This window comes from Pogona vitticeps, chromosome 1, assembly GCF_051106095.1.
Source record: "Pogona vitticeps strain Pit_001003342236 chromosome 1, PviZW2.1, whole genome shotgun sequence".
NCBI classification, from domain to species: Eukaryota; Metazoa; Chordata; class Lepidosauria; order Squamata; family Agamidae; genus Pogona; species Pogona vitticeps.
Genome location: NC_135783.1, coordinates 72,693,999 through 72,714,538, shown reverse-complemented (window position 1 = coordinate 72,714,538; position 20,540 = coordinate 72,693,999). Strand labels below are relative to the sequence as shown.

The window sequence follows — 20,540 nt, the reverse complement described above, 5'->3', positions numbered from 1 at the left end:
GAGTGGCAAAGTTAGTGTGCTGGTTATTATGCAAAAAACATAACTTGCCGGCCTCTAAAAACTCATGGGAACATCAGGTAGAGAAGGTGTCAGAAAATGAGGAAGTCAAGATCTTGTGGGGTTTCCGGATCCAAACGGATAGACACCTTGAATGTAACACACCAGACAAAGTCAAAGAAGCACAGTGGGGAATCAAACTCCCAGTCTCTGGCTCTGCAGTCAGATACCTAATCCGCTAAGCTATCCAGCAGTTCTAGGCTACACTGCATATCTTATAGATGCTAGCTTTCTATAGGCAGGGAGATTTTTGACATGGAAGGGAGCATCCCCTTGCACCATTACCCTGCTTAATGCCTTTAAGTGTTGTAGTCAAAAATAAAATCACAACATGTGTATTTCTTAATGAATGTTAGTTACTTGTTAGTTACTTTAGCCTTACTTGTGAAGGTTTACTGTAATAAAATGTAAACATCTTGATTCAGTGGAGTGACATGTTTTTCCTAGCAAGAAAAAAAGTTAATGAAAAGATATATATAATAGCATTTTTGCTTAGTCTAGTAACTTCCATTATGTGGTCCCCATTGCTGTTTAAGGACTCTTGCGGTATTATAAGGTATTATGGTGCTTATTATTAAAGTGATTTAAGACAGAAGAACCATAGGCTCTTTCAAACAGATAGCTGTTATCCTGCCAAATCAAACGCTTCTCTTGAGGTTATAAATTTACTGCCCATTAAACAAAGGTGTGTATATTTGTCTGTCAGCCAGTGTGTAAATAGAAACCTTAGAGCTCACTACAATTCAAATAGAGTCCAAAGTAAAACTGATACTCTGAGTGTCTCTAATCAAGCAGATGCAGCCCTAAAGATCCCTGATGCTTTTAAACCACACGACTCAAGGGTGCTATGCACCACTGCAGGGCGTAAAGCATATAGTAATTGTCAGTGCAAATCAATCTACCCGGTGGAACTACAGTGAACAAGTCTTGAATGTGGGCATTAGCTTCCAGTGCCAATGTACATATCCTGTTCCTGTAAACTCTTATGTATCTGCTTTTCATTTTTCCAAAGAGTGTCCAAATAACCTGTTCCGTTGAGTTTAGGGCTCATTTCTGCCACTTTATTTGTGGGGTGTAAAAATGGGAATGGGAGGATTTCAGCATTTGGGGGATGGGGCAGTTCTCATTGAGAGGGGTCTTACTACTGCCCATAGCATCTTCCCTTTTTTACTTTAATTCTCATTGCAGCCAGGGTGAGAGAGTATGGCAATAGAATGCCTCTTGGCAATTGCTGGGTCCAGTCCTCCTCTCCCACCTCTGAATGTCCTGGAGGAACACAACATCATGACGTAGCTAAACTCCAATTAGAACTTCAGGGGGAAAAATGACAGCCACCAACAGGAGTCACCTCTCTCACTGCTATGTCATGACAGCGCAGTGTCATATGAATGTGGAATTGATTTTCCTGCCTCTCTCCTAATCTAACTTGCATTTTATTCCTATCTTTCCTTCATATTGGATTGTGAAGCTCTTCCCTTTCAGATGAATACTTCTGTACACTTTATTTACATTTTCCTTAATGTAATTATATAATTTAAACATTTTTACCTTGCACTTTCCCATCACTGACTCCAATATGTACAGGTGAATTCTTTTTTAATTGTGCCATTCCCATTTTAAAACATACTGTACAGTTTGTTTGTTCCTGCAAAACATCCTGCTAAGCCTTGCAAACATCCAAATTCATGAGGGAACACATATTTCTTCTCACAATGAGTCCTAAGAGGTGAGAAAAGGCTGCTCTGGCCAACCAGGGGAAATCCAACAGCATTCTTTTCTATCTATATAATGTTTATTCTTCTGAGGAAATTCTGAGGTGGGAAGGGAAAGGTGATGGTCACAGTGAATAAAAATGAAAATTTATTTTTAAAACAAATTTAAAAAATTCTCCATCTGCAACATGCCTCCAGTTTTAATGACTCGTTCTTACCTTGTGCCACTAAATTTTTAGCCAGATTTCTATGAGCTTTCAGCTCATTCTAAATCAATAATCTCTATAATTACTATAGTTATTGTTGTTTAATCCCAATGTTCTGTTTAATTTCAGTGTTCCAATTGGATATTGCACATACTATTTCTATAAACTGACATGGCCTTACAGATTCCCATTATTGTAGTAAATTGATTTTTCCTTCCTGATTCCCCTAAAAAAGCACAACAAGCTGGACTCTTCCTCTTGCTTCTCCTCTAATAGAAAATCAACATTCACAAAGTCACACAAAAATGCTGAGAATACACATTTTAAAAAAATATATCCTGTGGAAGTCTTTGAACAGTCTTTGAATTCTGAATGAGAAATTCGCACTTTGGTTTTGGACGCAAAAAGGAGTATCATATAAACTGAGCTTTATTTTATTTTATTTTGTTGTCTTTTTAAGACTGGACCGCCTTTATAAGCTAAGGCAAGAGTTCATGTCACAGAATGGTGTTTCCCCTTGACCTTGCTCAGAAACGGGGGGGGGGGGGGCATTTAACCTCTTTCAGGGAGGACAGTTCTCCATTTTAAGAGGTGTCTTCTATTTCGGTGATGTGTAAGTGGCTTTGAAATGGTTCAAAGAAGGGGCCATTTTTAAAGAAAAGAAGCAAACCATACACACTGATACAACTATAACTGATAGGACTACTGATGAATGGCAGAAGGATATGGCATGGCAACTGTGTATGAAGTTCAGATATGAGATCAGCCCCAGTAGTGTTCAGACCATTCCTCTGAAATAACCAATTGCTGCCTAGCCAGATATTTCACCAAAGCTACAGTGACCTGTGTTTATTTTCTTTCTGCATATATTCTTTTTTAGTAAGCTGCAGGAAATACAAGGCATGGGATATTTCAGAGTTATTAAATACTATATCTTATTGATATATTTGATTATTCTTTATTTCAGCGTTGCATCCAAGTTTGTTAACTAGTCAGAATCTCGTGCAATATGTGAGTAGTAGCATATCACTTAAATCATAGTAATAATTACTAATCGTGATAATATTTGCATATATAATTTAAATTAGCATATGCAAATTTCAAGCAAAATGTCCTCTGTTTTTAATGTTCCTTGTCCTCCTTTGGTGATGTTAGGCAATGTAGCAGCAGCCATCCTACTCTACTGAGGACACAGCCCTAGTTGCTAGCAGCCACAGGTCTTGATAGTACTATTTATGATGGACTTATGCTTTCTTTTAAGTCAGGTTTCTCATTTAGCCTTACAGAGGCACTTGCCCCTGGCAATGGACTGCTGAAGGTGATGAATGAACTGCTAGCCCCATTTCAGACTCAGTATTAATGTTGCCCCCAGGAATTGTACATTAAATGCCTTTTTTTTATCTCACAACCTCATCCTAGAAACAAATGTCACTGCAAGGGAAACAAAAAGGGTGAGCAACAGGCCTACCAGCAGCATGGGGCCATGCGCTACAGCGGCAGGCCATTTTAGTGAGGAGAGTTCAAAAGAGGCATCTTTGAAGACCAGCATCCCACTTAACTTGGTTTTCAAGGACCACCCCACCCCCACCCCAGTATTTGTGAAAAGGAGGCACCTCTGCAGAGAACTGTTCTTGTGCTTTTTGAGACCCTGTTGCCAAATTCTCTTGTTTCCCTTGCAGTGGTGTACGCCACTGGAGAAAGGTTAGAAGAGAGAGAAAGGGTATTTACTGTCTAACTAAACTGAAGCTGTCATACTTTGAGTACGTTGTGAAAAGACAAGACACACTGGAAAAGAGAATAATACTAGGAAAAACTGAAGGCAGTAGGAAAAGTAGAAGAGTGCACATGAGATGCAATGGCTCAATAAAGGAAGCCACAGCCTTGAGACTGTAGGTCCTAAGAAGGGCTGTTGAAGTTGGAAGAATCTTGATGGCACATAACAATAACAAAATGTTTGTTTGCTGGGATGAAGAATGTGAATAATGTTATGGTGGGTTGTTGGGAGGGTAATCCAGAAAAGAAGTATATATAAACTGCTTTGGTTACACTAGAGGAAAAATGTGATATAAATGTAAGGAAGGAAGAGAGAGAGAGAGAGAGAAAGGGAGAATTGGGGTGTGCCATTTAGCAGATTTTAGGACCAGACAATCCGTATTTTGACTTATACCTGTAGTCTGAAGAAATCTCTGTGTTGCATCAGTCCCAATCTACTGTGTCTTTAAAACATTTATTCTCTCGCTTAAAAAAAGATCTTCAATCTCAAATGTTGAAAGATGGAAGAGAAAGTTATTAGGCCATCCAATCTGTTTTGGCTTACATTATTTTTCCATACTTTTCTCCAATCTAATTCTAAGAATTGCTTGCAATGGCATTTCCACCACAACCTTGAATCTAACTTTGCTAATGTTCTTATGTTTACAACAGGCTGCTGTAACTTAACAACTCAGGCCTGCCTTAACCCTCACTAGAATCTGTATAACTAATAGTGTACATTATCAGTGCTAACAAACAGCACTGCACCTTACAAATACCCAGAGGAGTTGAGAAGGAATGAATGATATTCTGTAGATGTTGAATATTTACAAGCTTATTATATGGGCACTGTGTTGCTTTGGAGCCCTGCCAAGGGAAACATACTGGAGTTTTAAAAGAACTTCTGAGAAGAACTGTGTGCTTAAAAGTTTCCCAGAGAAGGATTATAATGTAAATAAATTAAGTTTGCTTTTTCAGAGCAGGAATACATATATATAATTATATAAATATAATTCTATTAACTTAATGTGTTATTTGCTGTCAAGTCAGAATTGATGTATAGTGACCCTATTTTTCAAGATAAGGGAAATATTTAAAGAGTGGTTTTACCAGTTGCGTGTGTGTGTGTTTGCGCGCGCACATACACACACAGAGAGAGAGAGAGAGAGAGAGGAGAGAGAGAGTGAGTTTCCATGGCTGTGTGGAGACTTGCAGAGGGTTTCTTATTGGTGTGTTGAGAACTGGCTGAACTATACCGAAACAAGAAGATCTTATTGAAAAGATACGGGAAATAGCCGAAATGGACATTTTAACAGAAGTCATGAAGGACTATCCTTTGCAAAAGGCAACAGAAAGATGGGATCTATTTAACAAGTGGACTGAATCAACAGGCAACTTATGAATAGCATATATTGAAATGAGAACTCAGTCTAGAAGGCAGAAAAGAGTAAATAGAATAACTTAAAATCTTGATATGGCAATAGGTACAGAATGGATGGAAATATGTTATTGTCTCCCCTCTTCCTCATCAATTCCAATTCCCTTTTCCTTTCTGTCATCCCTTATATATATATGGCTGAACTATATAGAGGCGGTGCTTCACACAACATGATTTGCCGTACAGAGGCAAAATCCTAAAGATGGAGACATTGCTTTTGGCCCTGTGAGAATTAGATATTCTCATTTCCTCTTCACTGTAGAAATGCTATACTTTTTAGTGTACCTGTTGCACAATTACCCTACTGGTAGTCAACAATGGGACAGCAAGAGAATTAAATGAAATAGGTTAGTTGTAGATGAGTTCCAAGCTAGAAGTAGATAAACCAAAGTAAACTACTGAGGAGCTAGAATCAGAGCATAGTAATCACGTAGTAGAAACACTAGGATCAGCCAAAATGTCACAAGAGCATGCAAGTCTTTGAGTTCTTCGGAGTTCTTTATCAGGCTGGGTAGTATGAAAGGAAAGTGGGGAAAGGGGGTTTCTTCCTCTGCTTTTTCCACTACCTAGCCTGAGGATGGGTTTTGGAAAACTCAAAAACTTGCACAACTTTGTCATATTTCAGTTATGTCTAACAAAAAAAAAAAGAGAGGCTTCTGTGGGTTTTGCTTCTTACCGGTCATGGACCAGCATGGCTATGTTTCAGATTTTTGTGTCTGTTATCATTGAGGCTCCTCTGGGTGGTCACCCCAAGAGAAGCGCATAAATTCTCTACCAGAGTTTTGCTTCTTACCGGTCATGGATCAGCATGCCTACGTTTCAGATTTTTGTGTGTGTTATCATTGTTGCTGTTGTTATTGTTGTACAACTGCTGAACCAAGTACAAAAATTAGGCTTTCATGCTAGGAAACCATGTTGTAGTGTTCTCTTGGGATCATATTATGTGGATAACTGAAAGCCTATAGCAATTTCATTTTGCAGATGTTCTCAGAAACTAAAAGGAAGATAATTAGCGCAATGGAAAGGTTGGCTGCTCCCATATTTCCCTTTAACCTGAGTTTTCTAAATGTGCAGTCTCTTGAATAAAAGTTTTAAAGCTGACGGCATATATAATCATAGAAAAATTGAGCTGAAAGCGGCCTATAATTTTATTTACTTTATTTATTCAAAATATTTTTATCCTGCCTTTCTCCTAAAAATAACCTAAGGTTGCCTACATAATTAAAAACACAATACTTAAAGCTAAAAACAATACATTATTCAAATATTAAAGAATTAACATCATTATATTAAAAATGGTAGGTAAAAGCATTTAAAAAAGCAGATTTAGAATCAATAAAATATAAACCATCCTGTTAATTTTCTCCTACAGTCAGTCACTAAAGAAAACTCTGCCTGAAGAGAAAGGTCTTCACCTGCTGGTGGAAGGACTGCAAAGATGGGGCCAGCCTGTCCTCTTGTGGGAGTGAATTGCGGAGTCTGGGAGAAGTGACAGAGAAGACCCTCTCCTGTGTCCTCACCAAGCACATCTGTGATGGTGGTGGGACCAAGAGGAAGGCCTTTGCTCATTATTCTTAACACCTGGACAGGCTCATAAAGGGAGCCCAATGTACACCCTATTGGTCCAGTAGATTTGTATCAAGTCAGGATGAATGATTTGATTTAGACCCAAGTAAGGAGTGTGGGCATTTCATATCTCTTTGGCATGGTTGTCAGTGAGGGCCAGTCTAGCCACCATCAGTGGAGGTTTCACCTCACTTCAAGATATCCCCTAGATGTGAAGTGTGTGGTCTTCCAGAAGCTGCTAGATTGCAATTCATAATCCATCATCATTGAATATGCAAACTATTACTAATGGAAGCTGCCGTTCAGCACTGTTCGGTGGACCACATGTCCCCCACTCTGCCTCTCATGCAAAAATTTTATTTTTTTTCCTCCGTAGGACTAAGCATTTCACTTACCTGGGACAAAGTAGAAAGAGTAAATTGAGGGATACCAATAGGATACAGTACTCCCTGACTTAGTGACCTCCAGTGCTGATAATAAACCTGTTCCTGTTTCTTGCAGTACAGCAGTAGTGGGGGGAATGTCATTGTTCTGGGAGCTATTTGCCAGAGGTGCATGGGGCTGAGGACATCATTATGCGTAAGCGCTGATCATTAATATGGAGTAAATTTAGAGTAATGACAATTTAGTTTAAATGGAAACAGTGCAGCATAATGAGAAGGTCTGAAAAGTGTGCATAAGGACTAAGCTGCAGCTTAGTTGCCCAGCTGCTAACTGTCAATAGATGATCTCAAAGTCTTTCCCCTGCTCTCCCTTCTTATGGTTCTTCATCTCTAAATTGGGCTTAGACCAGTTTGCCTTTCAACCAAAGGGCATTGTCAGATAGAAAACTGTCTTCTGTAAATATGATATGTGGCTCTCTTATTGCCCAACCCCCCCACACAACTGGAGTACAAATGAATTTGGGGACCTAGCTTTTACAGCAAAACAAGCATATGTATGCCCTACAGAGTATCACCTTGTTTCCCTGAAAATAAGACCTAACCTGAAAATAAGCCCTAGTCTGATTTTTCAGGATGCTCATAATATAAGCCCTACCCCAAAAATAAGCCCCGGTTAATGGAAACCCTGTCCTCCACCATTGTGCAGCAACCAGAAGAAGATGACAGGACTGTATTTGAACAAATGTAGATTGCTGTACATGAAAAAATAAAACGTCTCCTGAAAATAAGCCCTAATGCCTTTTTTTTGAGCAAAAATTAATATAATACCCTGTCTTATTTTTGGGGAAACACAGTAGTACTATTAGTTTTATTTATATGCTGCATTTCTCCCAACAAGGGACCCAAACAAGCACATGGCAGAGACTGGAAAAGTTACATTTCAGGATTACAATGCCCAGAATCTACCAGCCAGTCCAAAACATAACTTTTCCAAGCTTTGGTAAATGGCTGTATACATCTACACGACTCCACTGATGTCATTGAGTTTTCCATGTGCGTATGAATATTGCTATGTTAAAAGTTTACATGTTTTTGGGATAGATACTCTGGACAGCCTAGGATAGAAGGATCACATGATTATCTGAGTTATTTTAAAAACAGAAAATAAACACTGATTTCAGTCTCAGATTTCCTGAGCTGACGATTCTTTTAGGAAGAACTGGGTTGCAACAATTTCCTGGCCTGCTCCCTGTTATGATGATGAGTCTCTGCCAGTTGAAGGATCTCAGTGGAATCTGAATGTGCCCAGACTATAAATACAATCCGCAGGTTATACATCAAATTATCAGAAAGCAGTAAACAGGATAGTTTTGCTCCTATTTATTCTTCATTCAACACACACTGACTTTCACTTTCATCAGATTCTCTCCCTGCTCCAGACATAGAATCAAGGAACTCATATTTTAGCAGATATTTTCTGGGCTAATTTCCTTTTTTCTTTCCTTTTCTCCTTTGAGTTTTCATACTGCCGTTTTTAAAAATACATGTAATATTAGGAAAGTCATAGATGGAAAAGCCTGTCCAACATCTTTTAAACTGTGTTATAAAACAGGTTTTTTTTGTGGGGTGGAATTTTATGAACTTTCGAGAAGGCAAAATTTTATGTAAAAAAGAAATCCAAATATCTAGCCTGCTCTCCTGGTTATGAATGCTTTATTTAAAGGAGGATGCCAAATCACATATTCCCAAGTGCAAAATAACAGGGTTTTTTGAGTGGTTTCAAAAGGGCAAAACATAACCTTGCAGAACAGTTTTTGGCCTTTATAAAACAAATGGGAAATCAACATGAGAATTTATTACATATGAAAGATGCCAAACTGCTTCATGTCTGATGGCTTTTGGCTGTTAGTTACCTGTGCTTGATAGGGTACCAAACAGATTGAGAGACATACCATGAGCAGCTGCAACAACAACACCAACAGAAGCAACATGTGTTGTTGGGCCTTTGGTTTCCAGGTGCTTGAGAAACAGCAGATGTTCCTTCATTTTGTGACTGTTGCCTTTTTCTCATTTCAGCTCCTTCGGTGCCCCAGAAGCTAGAAAATGCAGATACAAATTTTTTTTTAAAAAAAGCAAAGGAAATAGAAATGTATCTGTGTTTGTTCTGAATTAATTGCTGTAGTTCAAGCAATTTTTGAACCCCAACATGTGAAATCCGCCACTAATCTGAATGAATGAATCCGCCACTAATATCAGGGTTTATTAAGCATCGCAGTGACATTCCAGAGACTGGAAGAGTTGTCTCTCTATACCAGAATCACCCATTTTGGCTGTGGGATTATGGAATTTGCAATCAAAAAAAGCAATGTTTCTGAGTTTTGTGACATAATATATTATCTGCTGTTTTATGTTCCAGAAAACCTGGATCCTAAAACCAAATTTCTCCAGAGAACTTATATTCTAAAACTAAAAGAACAATAGGGATCATGCCAAGCATCAGGGAATAAAGGTGGGGACTTGATTTTTCCCAGGCTCCAGAACTAGATTGTGCATGCACACCACACTTCCATTACTCCAATGGTTAACACTTGAAGCAGCATAGGAAAGTGTCCAGTTGCTAAGCCTGAGTCTCCAGAGGGTAATGGTAGCGAGACTGCTCTGAGTCATCCACCCTGCCACTCTCTTCCTCTCTAGACTTTTTAGCAAGAAACAGGCTTTAGGATCATGCACCTGAGTATTGTAGACACACACCTCGGCTATATGTTCTTGGAGCCCAAGTTCCTCCCACTGAAAAAGACAGATTTCCTTCACTTCCAGAAATATCTAGATGGTACATATGGATGTCTGTGGGGAAGAGACATGTGGGGAGTTCTTCCCTCCCTCAAAACTTCAACATGTATTAATTTATTTTAATGTACAGTACACAGACTTGAATCCAGCTAGGTGTGTTATCTGAAACCACCAGTGCTCACTTTCCCACAAAAAGCCAGTTCATTATAAGTCCTGTGTTTGCTCATTGCTTTATCCTCTTTTTCTTAGGTCTTACTTTTCATGCCATGCCCTTCCCTCCCCATAAACTTGGGTTGGAGTTTATGATGCCTCTTGTATTCCACATTAGTCCTGCCAAATTCAAAGTTCTGAAGGTTTTCCTCCCACTGTTTGTAGGCTTTTAAATGTCACTGAATGCAGTGCTAAGGCTCAGAGCACATGCCGACATGCACACAAATTAAACCCACAAATATATTGTAGCTTTATGCCACTGTGCCACAGAGTTTGAAAAACCTGAAGGCTGATTTTCACTGATCCTCTTTTTATATTTTGCGTTACTTTGGTTAGTTCTTGTTGACAACCATGATAAGTGGGATGCATCTTACAATTTCTATAGCACTCGTTAGTTTTGGAGACATTAACAACTTGACTATTATAGTTTTTCTATTCTTTGCACTGAGAAAAAAATGCCATTGACAAAAAAGTTATTCTTTGTGTACAGCAAATTAGACCTAGTGCCCAGGCTTTATTCTTGCTAACCCCCACAACTTACTCATGAAAGTAGCCTTGGGGAAATGTTACTTTCACAATTCAGTTATGGAAGCCTGAGCAATTTATGACACATCAAACAGAATCTACAAGACTTCTACCCTGGGCTAGCAGATTCTTCATAATGTCATCATTTTTTGTTCTCCTAGGCAGAAAATAATGTTATGCAGGCTGTGGTGAATTAAACAGGGCAGAGTCAGCTTTTTAAAATGGTTTAATTATAAAAAGTTGCAACCAAAGAATGGGAGGCGCTATACTCCTGGAGAAGAGCACCCTATCTTTAATAAAGAACTATCCTACAATGCTTCCGTTTCTTTAGGGGAAAATGAAATCAAAGCTGCTAAAATTGTGTTCTTTGTTTCAGCAGAATATGCTAGTGTATGTACCCAATGGCTTAAATCCAGTGGCATAAAGTTATGCCATGTAGCGTTGATAACATCATAAGCCACAGCTATTTTTTGAGAATTAAAAGGTTCCAACATGAGCACTTCATATTCTTTCTCCTGAAGAAATGACTACAAACCACAGCAATCCCACCCAATCGTGGTGTGGAGGCAATGGGTGGTCGGCTGTGTGGGGGAGGTAGGGAAGAGCTGACTGGACTCCTTCCACAATTGGTGTGACAATGATGGAGCCTTGGAATTGGTCCTGCTGGGCGGAATTGGGCCACTGCTGCTGCAGTTTATATTCGTTTCTCCAGTTCCAACCCCCACCCCACGAAAGGTTCCAAGGCTCCCTTGGGATCTCCATAGTCCTGGGGACACCATTAGGGGATGCAGGATTGGGCAGTTTGATTAACCAGGGAGATGTCCCTACACACTATCATACCTCAGGACAAAAGCTGATCCCACAGCTATAAATACTCATCTCCCAAACAAAATGCTACTCCAGTCCTCTGAAGATGCCGGCCACAGAGACTGGCGAAACGTTAGGAAGAACAACCTTCAGAACACGGCCAAAGAGCCCAAAAAACCCACAACAACCACTGGTGACATAATAAATTAGATTTACTGAATATACAAACATGACCCATCATGGCATCACCACAGTAGGGAAGACTTTGATTTCAAAAAATCACCACCACAAGGATGATTTTATCACCAGTAGCAATTTTTGGACATTAAAGACGCACTGGGCCCCAAACAGCTTCCCCAGGACCATAAGGATCCTAAGGGAGCCTCAAAACCTTTAGTGGAGGAAGAATCGGATACTTTTAACTTCTGAAAAATGGCTGCAGCTGCTTTCGTGGTGTAACTTTACTAGAGTTCAACCACTCTACGACTGCCAGTTACTATTATGCCTTGACATTGTACTGTGTTCAGAGATGAGTGGGCTGATATTTCAGAGACAGAGTAGCTAGTTATGCTCATAAAAGGTACGTCGTCTTATCTAGAAGCTTATTCAACTTGATGCAAAAAGTGTGCCAAATTCTGCTATGTACCGTATTTGTAGTTTATCCAGTTGGGTTTCTCCATTAAATTGCTGTAGCCATCCAGATGATAATTTGCAAGAGTATTCAGGGTGGAGGCAGAGAAACTGCTTTAAGGAGCTAATGAGGTGCTAATAGGGAATTTTCACCTCTCTTTTTGTTTCCTAAGTTCTCCTAAGTGCCCTAGACTGAGAAACTCTGTTCCAGCACTGAGCTGATCTATTTTTAAAGACACTGTATAGAGACTAGAGGTGCCTGGTTGAGGAGAGCAGATACCCTATGAGCACCTCTTTGTATGAGATAAGGCAGTTAAACTGGCAGAAAGCAGACAAAAGCAAAGTAAATCATAACAATCTTTATCAGCTGAAAAACAACAAAAAGGCAATTCCTTGTTAAAAAAGAAAAAAAGAAATTCCATAACAGGTTTTCCTGCATTGAGCTTTACATCATATAATCACTGGGTTTTAATTCAAATTCATTTGTGCCCAATCTGATGTAAATTACAATGTAGTTGCCCCCTTATATATGCAGAGCTCATGGCTCAGACCAGCTGCTTAAGATGCATTTAACAATTAAGTACTTCAGCCAAGGAACACAAGTCTTTTTATTATTTACTGTATTCCAATAACATCCCAAATTAGTTACTGATGAACATTATGTTCTTGTTTTTGCTTAGAGAAGCAATAATTCTGCTGAACTACTCGTGGACAGCATTAAAGCAAAAGAATTATTATTATTATTATTATTATTATTATTATTATTATTATTATTATTATTATTATTATTATTATTATTATTATTATTATTATTATTATTATTATTATTATTTAATTTATACCCCGCCTATCTGGTCGGTGAGGACCACTCTAGGCGGCTAAGAAGTTAGACAATAACATTTTTAATGTTAAAAGTCTATGGTCTTTTGTAATTAAACAAGCTACCCCATGGGGCTTGATTGACCGTAACTTGTGGAAGACTCTGAGCTTTACAAAAGCTTGCTACCCAATTTAGGAAGAATTAATTACCACTCTCTACACACTGGCAGAAGTAATTAGCAAGAAAGAATTCCTGTGCTCATGTGACAACGTCTTGGGATAGAACTTTGACAAATCCATGACTAGCACCACAATTCTCATCTAAACATCATGCATGCCTACTTTCAGTCTTTCAGCATGAACATGCATGGCTCTATGATCAGGAAAATATAGCAGATTATGTGTTAACTCACTAACCATAAGTAGAAAATAACTGCCATGGATGGCAATAGTTGCCTATTTACAGAATGCTGCATCCTATCACCTGCATTTTGCCTACTGACTGAATCAGCACACAGAAACTCTACTTACCCTCAAGCAGGACTGCCATCTTCCAATTCCCTCAGATATCAGGGCTAAAACATGAGACAATAGCATAGATCCTTGTGTTTTCATGAGGTAGATTCTTGTGATATTGCAAGACATGAATTATTGTGTTTGTGTGTATGTGTATGAGACTGAGGTAAAAATTAATTTCTTCCACTACCTCTTAAATAAGTATTGTGTGTGCAATACATACAGTATATAAACACCTATATAAACATAGAGTATATAAACAATGCCAGTAGAGAGGAAATGGATATCTAGGTATTAAAGCCACCAAGCACGGTAAAATCAGACATTCCCTTCCTCCAGCACTGCTTGCCCTAATATTTATCTCCCTACCTAGAAACCCAGGGAAATTCAGTAATTCCTGAGACTTTAGCCAGCACCTAACAGGTGTTCTGTTCATGCTGTGCAAACACATTCACTCTGGTTACACTTGTATATTGCACTCATGCCACTCTCATCCTCCAAAAAGCTCAAATGAGCTTAACGGTGCAATCATACACATCTCCTCAGAAATAAGTTCTAGCAAGTTCAACAAAACTTGCTGTGAATTTTGTGGGTATACGAACATTGTGAAGTACAAATGGTCTTCTGAAATTCTCCACCTTAAAGAGGGAAAGACAAATGGGAGTGGCAATTCCATTCAATTTCTTCAGGAAAAGGAGACATTATTCAGCAACTTTCCTAAGGTGGGGCTCATGATTGTAGAACACCTATCAACAAGAAACAAGAGAAGAAGGGGAAAAAATAGAGAAAGCAAAGATGTTGTGGCATCTTAAAGACTAATTGCTATATTTTAATGTGAGCTTTTGTGGAATAAGTCTACTTTTTGAATGCAAGAGTGAAAATACAGAGACTGCATAGCAAAACATTCATACATGGCTCTAAGTTAAAGAAACAGTGTTTGATTAGTAGACATAGTTTGTAAATGGTGTGATCATTGTGGCAATTCATATCTAGTTTTATCATTTCTAACCTGATGGTTCTGTTTTGTTTTGTTTGCACTGCTAGTAGGAGTGGAAGCCACAATAACTGATGGCAGTCTGGCCACCATTTTGCTTCGTCCACAAAACCTCTTCACCTGGTGCCATTCTAGGCATTGAAGCGATGGTAGCAAAGAGGTTGCCACTCTTCATGCCAGAATAGTGAAGACATCATGGGAACAATTCTGCAAATAATTTTACCCTCTATTTTTATGAGATGGGGGTTGGGGAGGATACCTTAGAATCCTTTTTTTGAGAAAAATGTCTGCTGAGAAATTCCAAAAGGCTTGGTATTTGTTCTAATTCTGCATGATTCTGTGTTTTCCCCAGGACTTCCAGAAGTCATACTTTTAAAAGTTTTAAAATTTATTACAGGTGCTTATAATGCCCTTCCTTCCCTCCGTGCCATGAACGGACAACCCCTGGTGGACCCAAAGCAAATCAAACCATTTTTTTTAATTTTAGGTGGGGAGAGTAAGTGTAACCCTTCAAAGTCTGGGGATGAGTCTATGCAACTCAGACCTCTGGAGAGTACCCACTCCTTCTTTCCGCCCTGTGGTGGGTATGAAGAATGGGAGGTCTGTGTCCAAGTCCAGGAGAACCTAGTGCTGTACCATTATTTGTTCTTCAATTTCCAAAAGGTTTTACTTGCCTGTAAAAGATGTTCGGTGAATCAAGTCTCATGGGAAAACTTGTTGTTTGGGATTCTTTGGGCCAATGATTTTTTTTTAAATGCTTTCCTCTAGCTTGGTTTGCATTAATGTTTTGGGTGGTTCAGAAGAATTATTGCTTCTCTAAGCAAAGAAAAGAACATGGTGTTTATTGGTAACTAACTGTTATGTTGTTGCATAACATAAACACATTTGTTAAGTTTCCATCCATTCCATGCCAGTAAATAAAGAGCCCTTGAACGGATTGCCAGGGGCACATTCACATGCTGGCTTGATGTGTGTGTGAGTATGCCCCTGAGAATCATAGCGGGGGCTCTTTATTGACTGGCAAGGAACAGACTGAAATATACAAATTTGTTTATGTCACACAATAGGATATCGGCCATTATGGGTTATTGATAGTTTAGCAGTGTAAACATTACAGCTGAAAACAAGCAGGCCAATCAGGAAAGCTATGTTTAAGCGAAAATCTTATCCTAGCCCTGCAATGAAATTTTTTCCATGGCAATTTTAGTTTTTCTCAATCAGTTCGATGGAAATTGCCTTCAAAAAGAACAGTGTCCTCACCACTGAGGTATCATCTATTAGAAGCCTTTACACAACCTAATCTCATGACAGAAGCGAAACTTCTAAGATATCAAGATTTATTTTAAAAAGGATTGTAAGGTCTAAAGAAGAGTTAGAGCCACAAAACATATATATAGACTGGTGGTCCAGAGCACAAGTGGAATCTAGGTATAGAAACAATAAAATAGAGAGCTTTTACCCAGAACAAACGATATTTGATCATATGGTTGTTGTGGGTATTTTGGGATATTTGATCAACTTCTGCTGGACTCAAACGATAAAGTAATTTAAAAAATGCATGATTATTTGTTAGAAATTAAAATGCAAGACAAGAGGGTTAAGGGATGTATGATTAGCTGGGCACAAAATATAGGACAGAATATTGATATTGATCAATGATTGCAAATATGGAAAAATAATATAAAGCTCACAAAATCAGTTAATTTCAAGGAGAACATATACAAGATGTTTTATAGGTGGCATATGACTCCAGAAAAATTGTCAAAGATTTATACAGAGGTGTCAAATGTTTGTTGGAAGTGTGAAGCACATGAGGGAAGCTTTTACCATATGTGGTGGACTTGCAGAGTAGTGAAACAATATTGGATAGGAGTACATACTCTGTTACAAAAAATATTGCTTTGTAACGTTCCACTAACCCCAGAACTGTTTCTACTGAGTGTTGTACCAAAGAATATATATAAGACAAATAACTACTTAGTTATATATATAGTCATTGCCACCAGAATTCTTTATGCCAAGAAGTGGAAGAAATCGGTGATACCAAAACAAGAGAAACTTATTGAAAAGATACGGGAAGTGGCAGAAATGGATATTTTATCAGAAGTGTTGAAAGACTGTCCAATACAAAAGGCAACTGAATGATGGAATTTACTATACAAATGGCTTGAGTCACCAGATAGTGCTTGAATAACATAGATTTAAGCTAAGATGTAAACGTAAGTTAAAACCTGGAGGGCAATCAAACTGTAAAAAAGCCGAAAGTCGATTTGATATTGCAACATGAATAGACTGGATGTCAGTGCATTTTGTGTTTCTCCTCCCCCTCCTTTTCCCCCATATCCCCCTTTACCTTCTGTACCCCCTACCTTATCCCAAGTTGTTAATAAAAAACAAAACAAAACAAAAACCAGTGTCCTGTAGCACCTTTAAGATTAACAAGTTTTATTTGGCATAAGCCTTTTCATGGACTGGAGCCCTTTTCTTCAGATGTATGGAACCAAGCCTCAGCAGAAGACATTTATACAGCATTGGGAATGGGAGAAGATGAAATTTAATGGAAATGCAAGAGGTCCACCATGTCATCGATCAATGAGCAGCAGTTAAAGGTTATAGACAATAACCAACAGGGATCTAAATAGTGCTTGTTAAGTATCATTCATAGGTCTGTGGTTTGTGACAGGTACTGTACATTGAAGCGTAGTCAAACAAATTAACATACCCAAGGTGAGAAAAAAAGTTTTGGTTCATTCTATTTCATTCCATCTTCCTCCCACCACTGTATAAATGTACGGCTATTAAAGCTATACTCCATCCATCTAAAAAAAGGGGGCTGCAGTCCAAGAACTCCCATGCCAAATAAAAACTATTAGCAGCTCTTAAGGTTTTTATTTTGTTGCAGGAGACTGACCCAGTTACTGTCTTGGGACATGAGGGGGGAAGAGAAGATTCCCCCAAACAGAATATCAAAGGAAGAGAAGTTTCAGAGAATTTCTTGTTGGTGAAGCTCAGGGTTCTGGCAGTTATTTTAAGAATGATGTGGCTGACAAGTATGTGTACATGTCTTGTTTGGGGTTGTACAATAACATCTGTAGCAGCTAGATGCCTCCCATCTTCCCATGTTTCAATTAAAACCAGGCAAGATGTTGTAAGATAATTCCTTCCACATCCTTTACTAGATCAGGTAGTGTGGGCAGCCACGGCAACTACAGAGTGATGAGGAGATGTGTTATAGAAGGAAAAAAAATGCTGCACTGTTGGCCACTTTGCAATGTTATGGTAACATCTAAAAATACATTTAAAAAAAACCCATTCTAAATAGCCCTAAAAGTTCCTGAAATGTACAGCACCCAATGTGGAAGCTTATGCAACTTTAAGCATGATTCTCAGGGCCATGCTCTCCTGATGGTTTGGTTCATAGACATACACCCCTGAGAATCGAGATGAAGGTTCCTGGTGAGGAGCAGACTTTAATGAATTTTCTTACATCATACAATGGAATTGTAGCCAGTAAATGTCCTATCTAGGTTTATATGTGTTACATACAGCACTGATGTTACCTGTCTGTCATGGGTTTGGAGGGAAAGTTCCATCCTATGGGGAGTGGAAGGCGGGACATCAGGAGGAGGGGCTGTACTGTATATATATGTGATGCGTGTGTGGAGACGCTAGGAGACGCTGGGAGGAGAAAAAGCAGCAGCTGAGAGAAGAAGCTGGTGTGGGAGTCTGTGTGTCAGACAGGGTACTACTGTGTGTCAGAGTACCAACCTGATAGGTTCAGGTGTCTGTTGGTTAGCCAGAACTGATAGGTTCAGGGTCTGTGCTTCAAGTTAAGGGTTCTGTGTGAACCAAACTGTATGCATGATTGAATGAGAATAAGCCACGTTACTTTATCTTATTCACCTGATCATTTTATTTTCCCTGTGTGTTGTATTTAAATAAACCTTATTCTTTTATTTGTTGAAAATCCATCCCTGGTCTGTGTGACTTATTAAAGGGAATGGTTGGTGGCAGCTTAGTTAACGTGTGGCAGATCCCAGTAGATCTGGGTTTGTCACATTGATTGGTGTCCAGCGTGTGGGATACGACTGGTCCAGTTGTCCAGCGGTCCAGCAAAGCCTTGGCAAGTGTGCCCAGAGCAAGGGGGGTCTAGTCAGGGACAATCTGAGAGCACGTAGGTAATCTTCTAGGTGTACCTCACGGGGGGGTGCACTAGTAGAAGAACGTGTAACCTCAGATTGGGGACTAGATTAGGGTGCTCTGAGGCAGCCTGTTTTGGCGGGAAAACGCTGAGGCAAAACTGTGTAGTAGCAGTGATCTAGCCTGCCTGCTGAGAGGCCCAGCAGAGGGGGGTAGACTCTAACTCGCTACAGTTGCAAGTAGTGCTGAAGGACAGCAGCAATCTATAGGGAAAGCTGGTTCTGAGGCAAAAGAAAAAAAAAGTGGTCGCTTTATTTTGAGGCTTGACTTTTTAAAGCAGCCTGTTCTGAGGGGGGATTATGCCCTTGACTCGAAGCCAAGTGGCAGAAATGGGTGAAGTGAAAGACCCCCAGATTGACCAAGGTTCTGAGGATGAATTTGGCTCAGTGCAAGGTGACAGCACAGGAGAGCAGAACCCAGAACTCAGAAAATTGCTCATAGCCCAACAGCATGAACTGAGGATGAGGCAATTTGAAATGGAGGAAAGGGAAAGAGAGGAAAGATTAGAGAGAGAAAGAAGGCAATTTGAATTGGAATTGCAGAGAGAGAAAATGGCGTTTGAATTAAAAAAATTGGAACTGATGAACCAGAACAATAATAACAATAGGGATTCTGAGGGAGGCCAACTGTCTAAAGCTGACCTGAAGAAATTCCCTGTGTACCACAAGGGAGATTGTCCTGAGGTGTTCTTTTCCCTAGTGGAAAGAGCGTTTGTGGACTTCTCAGTGAGGGAAACTGAGAAGATGACCATCATGCGATCTTTAATCAGTGGTAGCCTGGCTGAGGTCTATGCCGAGATGCCTGAGGAACTGATGAAAGATTTTGCAGAGTTTAAAAAACTGGTGTTTGCAAGACATGGGATAAATGCGGAACAGCTGAGGCAAAGATTCAGGTCCCTCACAAAGAAGCCAGAGCAGACTTTTACCCAAGTGGGGGCCCAATTGGTGAGGCTGCTCGAGAAATGGCTATCTCAGGAGGGGACAGAGACCTACCAGCAGCTTAAAGACTTGATAGCGCTGGAACAGTTCTATTCAGTCCTGCATGGGGAACTGAAATTCCAGGTGAGGGAAAGGAAACCTAGATCTGTGGCCGAAGCAGCCGAGATCGCAGATTTTATTTACCAGATAAGAAAGCCCTTAGGTGAGGAGAAATCTGTAGGAAAACCCAAAGAAACCTACAGCAAGTACTCTCAGGGACCAGGGAAAAGCCAGCAAGGGGGAGGGGCCCATGGTGCAGGGAAGCCCTCAGACATGAAACCAAGACCTCAGATTTTGGAGGGAAAACCAAAACAAGATGAGAAAGACTCAAAATACACCAGAAAATGTTATTTCTGTCAGGGAAAGGGCCATCTAATCTCAGAGTGTGAGAAATTAAAGCAGCTAAAAGGAATGGTGCCTCAGGAGTCGAGTGGAACCAAGCCAAAAGCTGTGTTCTGTGTCCAGAAAGAGCAAGGCTCATTGTCACTGAGGGAGCCTGTTGCCATGGCTACTCAATCTGGAACACCTACATCTGCTGATCAGGCTGAGGAAAATGGTCCTCTTGTAGAGGTCAGGCGCTGCCTGTTGGTGAGAACAGATTCCCAGTTGTTTGAGACAGCAGGGGTGGATGTAGGAATACTTGGCCATCAGTATCGGGGGCTGCGGGACACTTGTTCCCAGGTGACCCTGTGCCATCCAGATATTATTCCTAGGGAGTATGTAATCCCAAATGAGAGCATGAAGGTGGCAGGGATTGAGGGGCAGGTAATCTCTCTGCCAGTCGCGGAGGTACCTGTCAACTTTCAAGGCTGGAGGGGAGTTTGGCGGCTAGCGATTTCATCGACTCTGCCAGCAGCCGTGCTCGTGGGAAATGACCTGGCTGAACATGTGAAACGGGTGCTAGTGATTACACGCTCACAAGCCACCACGGGGACAGTTCAGGGGGGTAATGATGAGC

At 39.9% G+C, this 20,540-nt stretch overlaps 1 protein-coding gene across 7 annotated transcripts in view; it reads right to left on the bottom strand.

The window, feature by feature from the left end:
* The window catches only part of RGS17 (regulator of G protein signaling 17), a 105,746-nt gene that overhangs the window by 31,355 nt on the left and 53,851 nt on the right, over positions 1 to 20,540 (bottom strand). For all 7 annotated transcript variants that reach the window (XM_078383231.1, XM_020803711.3, XM_020803796.3 and 4 more), the window contains one exon: positions 9,067 to 9,210. In XM_078383231.1, coding sequence (XP_078239357.1) covers positions 9,067 to 9,185 — 119 coding nt within the window. In that variant the 5' untranslated portion in view covers positions 9,186 to 9,210. The remainder of the gene's footprint in view (positions 1 to 9,066; positions 9,211 to 20,540) is intronic.